This window comes from Atractosteus spatula, chromosome 4 (genome assembly GCF_055471065.1).
Source record: "Atractosteus spatula isolate fAtrSpa1 chromosome 4, fAtrSpa1.hap1, whole genome shotgun sequence".
NCBI classification, from domain to species: domain Eukaryota; kingdom Metazoa; phylum Chordata; class Actinopteri; order Semionotiformes; family Lepisosteidae; genus Atractosteus; species Atractosteus spatula.
In genome coordinates, this window is record NC_142709.1 from 11,445,462 (window position 1) to 11,456,796 (window position 11,335).

General features: G+C 36.9%; 1 protein-coding gene across 1 annotated transcript in view; it reads right to left on the reverse strand.

The window, feature by feature from the left end:
• nme7 (NME/NM23 family member 7) overlaps window positions 1-11,335 on the reverse strand; it is an 82,438-nt gene that overhangs the window by 69,523 nt on the left and 1,580 nt on the right. Inside the window, exon 2 of the mRNA XM_088913083.1 lies at window positions 11,048-11,119. Coding sequence (XP_088769209.1) covers window positions 11,048-11,119 — 72 coding nt within the window. The remainder of the gene's footprint in view (window positions 1-11,047; window positions 11,120-11,335) is intronic.

An 11,335-nucleotide genomic window follows, 5' to 3' on the forward strand; every position in this document is an offset into this window, starting at 1 on the left:
GGTTAAAACCAAACAGGGCTCACAAATCATAAATTACAAACCCTCTTGAAAAAAACAGAGGTTGTCAATTTAACTTAAACACTTAAGCAAACATTGCATGAATTCAAGGAAAGAAAAGAAAGCATGGAGGAAAAAGCAATAACCTTGATCTTAGAAGAACACCTGAGTGATGACTGGGGGAGGCACAGAACACTGTTTACACAGCCTGTATGGTGGGGTTTACGAATTCAAATTCCATAGATCAACTGGGCACAGCCAGATCTGTAACACTATGTTCCACACTATGCTAATGACCAGGTTAAGAAGAGCCATAGAACATCAAGTTACTTGCTTCTGTAAAACATTAACTTAATACGTATTCTTAAACACCTCAGAATGAATTTCAAATGTCCTGAGAAGTGGAGAAAAAAGCCTTAATGAAGGTTATACTGCAGTACATGGATTTCACAACCATGAGTTATTAGTTCCAATTAACTTCTGCAAAACCATTTGTACAATGTACATTGCACTTTACCTTTCCAAAATTTTAAAAAGGCTCTAGAAACAACGAGAACTAGAATAAGGACATTTTGGTTGGTTTGTCAAATAATGCAACTGATGTTCCACAGGTTAAGGGCCTGTTGGACAATTACGTGGGGAGATGAGAAAGCAATGTGTACAGAGAAAAAGCTCCTTCCCTGTTTATTGTTGTAATGACAATTTTTCACAAGGAGAAATTCAAAGGACTTTGAAAAAAGTCAATACAACTATGGAGGAACTGTTTAAACCACTATAACAGGAAGTTGTTATTGTCAGAATCAGTGTGTTGTCAAAATATAACACACTCTGTCCTTGAACATCTTGATTGTTTTTCAGATATTCTTTTAGTTTGTTGTTTCTTTGTGTTCTTGACTATAAAAAGAAAACTAAACTCCTCTTTTTTGCCAAGTTCCTGTCATTCACAGGGTGACTCAACAAAATCAGAGGGGGATCCCAATTATAAGGTGATGACACAATCCTGCTTCTTTCAGAAAGTGATCATCTGTCACAGAAGTAAATACAGGAAACTGTTACACCTCCCACCTCTTCCTACAACTACTCTGAAATATCTCCAAAACAAAAAGTGATGTATTCTTATGACGCATACAATACAGTATTGTAATATTTGAACTAAAAAATATCAAATTGATATATCAATAACAGAATGTAATCAATTAATAGAGTCCATTAAGATTTTTTTATTACTGTATTGCCTAAAACTAACACCTTCCATGGAAGACCAAGTCACAAGTCACAGCAACACTAGGGCTGATTCTGATTTCAGCTCATTACTGTAGTGCATGATAAAAATATGATACTACACAGCCTAGCAAATTATTATGGAAACACTATTGTCTGTACCAATATTTTTAATAGAAGTTTTGTTTTCAATTTTTATGATAAAATTCATTTGGAAAAAGTAATACAATAATAAGGCATTTGCCCAGAAAGCTAGTTATAAGGTGTTTTAACAGTAACTGAGAATAAAGTACACTGATTAAAGTCTCCAGAACCTTGTTCAGGCACAACCAAAGAATAATGAGATGAGCTGGGTACTTATGGATGTGTTTCAACTCTTTTATTATTTTCTTCTACTACTGTATGTTCTTTATGCCCATCAAGTAGTAGGTCAAACACATCAATGTGTTTCAAATGTTTGCTCCCTATGTAACAACAAAAACATTTCATCCATCTATTTTCTAAACACCCTATCCAATTCAGGGTCACTGGGGAGCTGAGGCCTATCCCTACAAGCAACAGCGCAAGGCTGGATACTTCAGAGTACATGCAGACAATGACACGCACATACTCACAACAGGACCAGTTTTCCCAGAATCCAAATTAACCTACCAGGTCCGGAATTGTACCCAGGGACCCAGTGCTGCGAAGCAGAAATGCTAAACACTGCGCCACTGTGTCACCCAACAACATTTCAATTCAGTTTAAATTCTCAGCATACAAATAGGAGTCAAGAAAGTGAATTACTACTTGTGGACTATTTGAATGCTATAGCACTTTTAACCACTGTTTACTGTTCCCAATTGCTTTGGAAGTCTTTTCTGAAGAATTTACACAGTGTATTCATGTAGTACCCAATAATTATTCTAAAAGCATTTCACAGTACAGTATCTGCATGTACATGTTTTGACTGGAAACAAACATAAGCTCACCCGACTTCGAAATAAGATCTTTCCTGTTATGTGTATGCTATGCATTTTGTTTGGTTTTTTTGTTCTTTTGCAATCAGAATTTGAAGCACACTGTGCTAAAACTGATAACCAGGTCCCTTGCGCCAATTAGGACTTGTCCTGATGGTGGCTTTAATCCGATTCTATCTGTAACCTAGCTGTCACTGTCAGGGCTTGATGCACTGCCTTTCACATAACAGAAGGCACCGTATATCCCCACCCATACATCATCCTAGTGACTGTACGAAGCAGGGAAGTTATTAACTTGTCCTTCAAACAAAATAAGGCATTTATCGTAGCATCCACTAACCCTCATAAACATTTTGGTCTATTTGGTCCAAAGGTGCATGTCACCTAACTGGTTAGCACTTGTTTCTTGGTTCTAATTTCTAAAAGAATAAATCTGAAGTCTGATCCATTTGGAGACACCTTTAGATAAACAGCATAATGCAGTTGTTGTTACCCAAAATGTGAAGCTAAGGACAGTTCTCAAAGAGTGCTAGGTGAAAAGAATTTTACATTACAGTAAGTTAAATTGAAGGAGCACTCAGTAAATTTGTACTGGCCTGGATTTGAATAGAGATTTAATAAGCCTAATACTGTAGTTGTAGTAAATGTTAATAAACTAAGGGTATGCACACTGTAGTAATATCATACATTTTTTTTGCTTTAACAACTCTAGAAACTTGTTCCATTTCTTTAATTACACTTTATTATCTAATAACACTTCATTATTTTTTTATGAATATTAGTTCAGAAAAATACAATCTGATGGGTTTTTGGCTGTTCCCTGCATGCATATTTATACCTTTAAAATGTTTTACCCTGCTACCTTAAAGTGTAAGCTAATAAAAGAGTTTTACTAAGTTGTTTCAATAAACAATTTGTTTATTACAAAGCCCTGCCTGCCCTTGGCTTTATAGTTTGATGCTGTAAACACTAAAATAAGGCAAGTTTAAAGCTGTAGATAATGATCTGGGAGGTTACCACTTTAAGACTATAAGTACCTTTAATCATCATTTAGAATTATCAAGAAAGAATTTAAAACTACTAATTAAGAACTTTAAGCAGAACTTACAAACCAAATATTCAATTTCCCATTGCATAACCTGTTGCTACATATCAAAGGCCCTCTATTTCACATATACGATCAAGCAATTTTGAAAGGTCTATAAGGCTTTCAGCTACATAGCAGTTATAAAATACATTACCTAAGTAATGTTATTCTGTATATTATTAATTGCAAGGGAAACTGCAGGCCTCACTCAAGGAAAATGAAAAGCTGAATTCAGTGCCAAAGGGAAGTAATATAAGATATACGTTTTATGTGGGGGAGACCTTCAACTTCAAATTGGTTCTAGGAAGCAAAATATTGCTAAGACATTTCAAGGCCCATCTGCACATAAAAGCCCTGAGCAAAGACCTATGGCATTTATTATGTAACCTGCCTGTTAGAGGAATATATAGATGCAAAAAAGTAAAAATAAAGACTAAACTAATTTAGAGCCATCCTTTATTGCTGTTACCTTAATTCTTATGATGGGGCTATTCTATTTTTCCTGCTGATATAAATTTATTAGTGATATACTGTAGTTCACAAACACAAATTTCCTGATGGACTACTGGCAAAAAAAATGTGATACAGGCCAACTGGAGCCATGCAATCTCAGTTTATAGCACTGTAACATTTTATTATAAAAGGTTAAACCAAACATATTTCTCCACCGATGTAATGGTGAACATAAAAAATTTAAGGACGCTGTTAAATTTACTAAGAAGTTACAACTTGTAACAAAGGTCATTATAGAGTGTTATCATGGGTAATAACAGTCTACTGTAACAATGTTACATAACTATGTAACTATGTGTCACAGTAGATTCTGTGATCTACACAGATAAACCAAAAATTCAGCAGTTTTTAATAATATAATTTTAAAAGGCAATACACTGTAAGATGTTCAGGTTCATTATTAGATTTTTACAGAGTGCTATTACAGAAAGCCCAATGGATATGGTGGAATTAGTTGCTTTTGTACCTCTTGATATTTGCCATGACAAGCTGTAACATTAACAGGCAAAAGGGAAGAGATACTAATATTTCAGAATAAACCTTTAAAAACATGAAAACTGCTGACTACTGTACATTATACATTACATACTACCATGAATAGGAAAACAATACTTCCACCTGCTGGTCACAATGCTCTCTACTACTGCAGTACTTAAATATTGTATTTTAGTGCAGTATATGAATAGTAATAAGTTTCTAATAAGTTTAGAATAGTTTCTAAGTTTCTGATTCAATATTTCTAAGGAACAGTTCAAATGTTTTTCCACATAGTTTGTTTTCTAAACTAACACGATCCACACACAAAAATAAATATCCTTCAAATTCACATCAATTACTGCAAACAGGGAATAGAATTGTTCACCATATAAAAATTAAATGACAAAATCTATCATATGTGTTATGATCTGTGTGAGAGTGAACTGATGTCCTGTTTACATATTTAATACTTGTGTGTCTGTCATTCCTACTAGGCCCTTAAGCGCCAGTGCTAAAATACAATCAATAGCATTGCTTTAACACCTCCAAGACACAGAACTTTATACAGCGTCCTCAACTTGCTAATTAAGAATTTGCTCCCTTGTTTCTGAGAAAATAGTTCTTAATAGATGATCAATTGATAATGAACTGGCACAGGTAGGAATGACAATGCATCAGAAAATCTCACAGTAAGACAGTGTTTTTCCTTCTGCTTCAGGCCAATTGGTTAAATGTCAGCAGAAATAAACTTGAATGACAGGTAGTCCACTAAAACTTTTCATATTACAGACTGCTAAGAGAAACTTTCTTTAACGTTCTCACAGAATCACATGGAGAAACTGAACTGATCATGGGAAAACACTATAACACAAGTATCTTAAAAAGCAGAAGTGCTCAATACATCACCTCTGCTTGTACCATCACAAATCATTTACATTTTGTTTGATAAACATCTGACTACTTCAGTTCTTATTCTCAAATCCTCAAATCAATATTTGACAATGTGTTCCATTTCTAATGTACAATGTGCACAATGTCAACCTTTTTGGATAGAAAAGAAAATGTAATAGAGCAGTGGTTCTCTGCCTGAGGTGTTCACACACCCTGGGTGTGTGGGATGCCCTTTCTGGGGGTGTGTGAAATGCCAGATGTTTCTAGGAGGTATATCGTCAAAACACAAATTACTTCTACAATTTCTGATAAGGGGTGTAAACATATTTTGAGAACCAAAGGGTTACAGGCTGCAGTAAATGTTAAGAACCACTGTAATAAAGTAAATCACTGCACAGTCAAGAAAGATGATAGAATATTGTTGTGGTTGGGTAGGGGGTAACTGAGTTTCAGCTAAGATTAGCATGTTTCCACTTTCCATTTTAATTGTTTTAATTTTTAAAGTTTGGGACAATGGATATTGGTTTCCTATATTTCAACAGCTGTCAATTGGGCCTTCAGACAAATAAACAGGGCAAAAAGATACAGATGATCAAAGGAGTCCTAATAATTAAACATAAATATTCAAGTTACCGAGCAGTCCCAGTGAATTCATTAAGCCAGTCTCCACAAGAATGGACTACAGCATAAATACAGAAACAGGTATACAGACAAGGGAAGCAAGAACAGGAAAAAGAAGGAGAATCATCGTCACAAATGACAAGTGCCTCTTTCGAATCGGTCTTGAAATCCGACTCTGTCTAGGTAATCTGAGTGCAGACGTAATATTGGACTGAGCCTTGAGAGAATTTTTTTATTGTGGAATCCTCATATTAAAATGCCTCCTCTATTTTTAATGATACATTGTTATAATATAGATTTTGTATCACACTCTTTTATTAGCATCTGCCTAGACAGTGAGATAGTCTTGGTTAGGAACCGTTTTGTTTGCAAAGATTCTCTCTCTTTGGCCTGTTAAGGTTGATTGTTGTGTTATCTATTGTTAATAAATGTTTTTGTCCAATCTAAGTTGGGCCTGGTTATTACTCTGTAATCAAGCTGAAATGCTGTAATGGAGTATTAAAGAACATACATGCTGTGTAACCCTCAGAAATCCCTAGCTTTATGGGGTGAAATCATTATAGTTTTAAACTTAATTGTATAGCAAGCTGGTATAAAATCCTGATTATTATTTTATTTTAATTTTGATTAAATTACCTCCTTATATTTTCATTTTAACACACACCCAAGACTGTACCAATGTAATTTAAGAGACTGCAGGAAAATATTTGACTGACCTATGTGCAGACATCAATAATATGTAGTGTTTTTTCCTGTCTAAAGAAAAGGCAAATGTAATGTTTTGCTGCAGTGCTAAGTGGTCTTTCTTTCAATATTCTGGAATCACATTTTCCAATGCTGCAGTCTTTTGGGAATAAAGAATAAACAACATAATATTTTAAGGGATTCACAGTCTATTGCAATGCATATCCACATATTTTAGATGGTCATGTGTGATCAATCTGATACTTCGAATACAGTGAGAGAACATAGAACATATTCAGACAGAACAAGTTGTTTGAATACTAACATATTATCATGTTGGGTTTTTTTCCCCACAATGTAGACTGCAAAGCACATGAAAAGTGAGACTAAATGTTTTTCAGTAGGTTTGATGCCAATTACAGTATGTAAAGGATGGTCAACTTAACAGAAACCAAAAATTGAAGATCTTTCACACCTTGCAAAAAGAGTAAAAAGAGAAAAAAAAATCTACATCTATGTATAGTCAAGCCTCTGTTAAAACTTGGCAATAACATATTCATAAAGTGGTTTGAATTTCTCAGAGGACACATTTCAGTTGTGCAGACAAACATTTTCAGGTATTACGTCAGGTTCGCTGTAAGATCTTGAGGCTTGCATTCATAAGATTTTGTATCTTAAACTTGATGTCATGCAATAATTAAGCAACGATTATACACCACAAACAACCATCATTAAGCTGATATTAAGTGTGTTTAATTAAAATACTGCTGGCAGCAGTAGCCTAGAACACAAATTAAAAACAGAAGGCTGTGGTCAGCTCAAAGAACAAATGTTTGCTATAATCATAGATCTCCATCATTCCACTAGACAGCTGTACAAAATGAAAACAAAATAATGTATCTATGGGATGGATGATTAGTAGATGAGGTTCAGAAAACAGCTTATAATGTCATACCTATACTGCTACTCCCATAACCAAATATACAGATCAGTTTATTCAATTAGAGACAAGATTCAATGTCATGAAAGACAAAATATTTCAAGTAGGCTACATGTGATTTATATAGTCCTATAAGATGACAATACCATACAGCAAAGAAACACAAAGCATTTTAGAACAAAAACACAAACCATGCTGTACTAAGAATCACTAAAATGAATTTGATTCTTTTGTCCTCTTATTTATGAATGTGGGCTTTTAAAATTAAATGTAACTGATTCTCAGATGTTAAGTATGATTATGCAAATTGGTTTTCTAGAGCATCATGTGAAAGCTGAAATATTCCATTTAATAGAAAGTACAGAGACAAACATGTTTGTGCTATACTGTATGAAACCTGTCATGCTAGCATTGATGCGCCAACCGCTGCTTAGTGACAGGTCGCGAGGTGATGTAGCTAGTTGCCATGTCGATGCTAGATCGCTTTGTAGAAGCAGGAGTGAGCACGACAGTACCCCACCCTCTTAAACGGTGATCTCCGAGCGCCGATAGGAACAAACACTGGGGGCATATCAGAGCAGGGTCATGGAGTTCATGGAAGCCGGAGGCCCAGGTGGATGGGATTCCTGTCCCCAAGTGAAGCAACATCGTCTGGACAGTAGGAGGGACCATCAGACTGTCAGGCAGGATGTCTGAGGAAAGCTGGCTTGTTACGCATTCACTGCCCCCTCCACCACTGACAAGGGAGTTCTAATAGGACAAGAGGGCAGAACTTTGAGCTCTGGATCCAGCACAGAAATGTCAAGAGGCGTAGCTCTTGGGAAGGCATAGGGAAGTCACGAAGCTCAGGAATCATTGCGGGCTGGACAGTGGAAAGATTCTTTGGAAAAGCTGCCTTCAGTGGGTGGGCAGATGAGTGCTTTCTGGAAGGTGAAGTTTCCAAAAGTGATTGAAGCTGTGGCTGATCCTGAACTTCTACCTTGCTGGAAGAATCTGTGCTTTTCATTCTATCAGCAGGTTGGTGATCTGAGGTGTGCCCTGCTATAAAGGCAGCGTGTAGTGCTTTTAAGGAGGACTGGTATCAAAGCACAGAGAAGTCCAGGGTCCTTGGCAAAGTGGGAGTTGAGACTTTTCATCCAAAGGAAATCCAGGTCCAGGATGAGGAGCTGCCAGAGCGATGATGGGGTGACTGCAGGTGCAGGAGCAGGAGAAGCAGCACAAAATGTAGCCACTGTCTGCTGAATTAGTATGTGTAATAGTGAACTTGTTAAATCTTTCAAACTAGTCTGCTTATCTCCTAGGGCTGCCAGGAAGGGTTATGGAGTATTTCGCCATCGTGCTTGGCTCTGTCATACTGTAATAATCTACCACTGTGGTGGAACCAGCAGCGGATCTGTGAGGAATATTGTGAACCCACGTGCCGAGCGAGAGGCAGATGAGACAGAAAAGCTGTGCAGTGCTGCACTCACACAGAGAGGCTACACAGGCAGTGCACACACATGGGGAACAGCAGCTGTGGCTGACTAGGAGATCAGGAAGTAAACACAGTCCTAATTTATGGTCGAGCAGGCAGGGGTCAGATCCTGAAAACATTGGTGAAAAATGGTTCATAGTAAGAAAGATTTTTCCTCAAATGCTCTAATAACTCTAGGAATGACTCCAGAAAAAGCTCACTTGGCTTTTAACAGCATCATTCTGTCAAAAGCAAGAGCTTTAACACAAGCAGTAGACATAGTAGCTATTCTCCTAACAGCCTCGTGCTGTAGGCACACCCGATGTCACATCTCAGCAGATTTGATTTGTAGGGTGTCAAAAAGTGGCTGTTTCTAAGTGCATGAAATTTTTATGATTTTCAATTATTTTGTGTGAATGTCCTACCTAGTACTGTTTATATTTAAAACAGTTCAAATTATTTAAAATTAAACAAAACAAACAAATACAGGCATCAAGTAAAAAGTCAAAATCAGCAGCTTGACTGGCAGACCTGAGGTGTTCAAGCACTATTATATCATTTTACTCCATGAACTAAAAGGTTCATGGCCCTTAAATTCAGACCAACTACCTGAAGACCAGTTTGACATCAGCGTTTCTTATTGCTGTACCTTCACATACATTTCACACGGAACATCAGCGGAGACTGAAAAGAATCCCTTTTGTTATAATCACTACCATCTCTGCAGTTACAGAAGAACGTCCAGAATGTGGACTGAAATTGCCCATGCCTTTTTAATAAACAATTTCCAATCTGTATTGATACATTTTATCCCACAGCCATACCTCATGCCAAGATTTAAAAAAAAACACGTGTTTGACAAGTAGAAGAATACTTGGGCTTTTTACAGGTAGTCAAATTGTGGAGAATCTGACACGAGAAAGCCAACCTAAATAAACCAGAAGGCCACTCAAATTACACACAAAAATGTATGTGAAATAGAAGGTTAAGTAACAGCACTTACATAAGGATGATATAAGGATTTCACACATGAGGTTTGGATGTTCGGAAGATGTGGCCGAACCATATTAAATATGTTGGTTAAACGCAATAGGATTCAGTTCTACAAAATGTTACAAGCAACTCACTTGTAACATTTATGTTTTATCTGTGAGGAATGTCAGGCAATTAACTATTAACTACTGTGGAATAAAACTTTAACGCAGTTTAAAACGCAGCTTTAACCATGATGTAGATTTCTGAATCTATGATCAAGCCCATACCTCTTAGGAAGCCCTTGGCTTTCATGCACGTCTTCAAATCATGAATGATGTAGTTCACAGAATTAATTTGCATACTGTCATTTGTTTCTGGCTGACTACGTCCCCCCAAACTGTACAAAAGCAGAGCACAGCATGACCCCCCCCAAAATAACATTTTAGATTTACTTGTCTCCAGGACGTTCATTGACTATGATAACCGGGTAAGTGCCTTCTCCTTGCTTGGTATACCTGCTGGTTTTTGTTCTGCAGGTATATAAAAAGGATCATAGTCAACATCTGTTTACTATTCATTATTCAGAGCTTTGCCCTTTAGGTAGCAGGAAAAACAAGACATTGAAATTTTGCTTTTCAAAAATAAGTAAAAGGAGCAAATGTGACACCTAGCGGTACAGCCGAACTAAGGATGAGCGTGAGCTAAGGATGCAGTAACAACTCGGATACTTAAAAGCAGGTTATCACTTTCTAGGACTACGACCAAACGTAAAGGCATCTGCAGGAGATGTAAGCACTTATTTAGTTTTTCTCACTTCTAGTAAATTTTCAGGGAAAGCCACGCTTTTCAAGAGCACAGTGCAACGTCACTCTCGTAATACAATGAGACTCGACGTCCTCGCATTCAGAGCAAATACAATGAATATGATGTGTTTGAGTGTTTGATTTTCATTATAAGACAAACATCTGACCTCTGAAAAGCCTTGCATCCTGTAGGAATGCGTCGTCCTCCGTTGGATCTTAACGGCAGGACCTGACTTTAATCGGTTATGATCATACAGAATACGAGACGAAGTTATTCACATACGTGTACGTGGATACCTCAGGGATTCGTCCCAATTAATACACTGCCGCTGTAGATCTGTAGATCTGTTAACAACTGCTGTGAAACAATTCTGAATGTCCCTTCAGAACAAAATCTGTTTACGACGACACTAGAAAGCTCTTTACCACTTCATTATGAATCCTGTGTATCCAAGTGCTGTAGAAGTAAACACTACAGTCGTTAGTGCCTTGTTTAGCCTTGTTTATGAGACACGACTACGCAGTCACTGCGTCTACTGACATGCAACTAGTTTTTATCATATAACCACCAACAGTGTGCACAGACAGGCACTATAGCTATAAAGAGACGTAACGTCACAAACTGTTCTTTAAGAGTAAGAATAGGCTAAATTATAAACCTTGTGTTCGCTACACACTACAAAACTACAAAACAAAGTGATGCAGGAGCTCGAA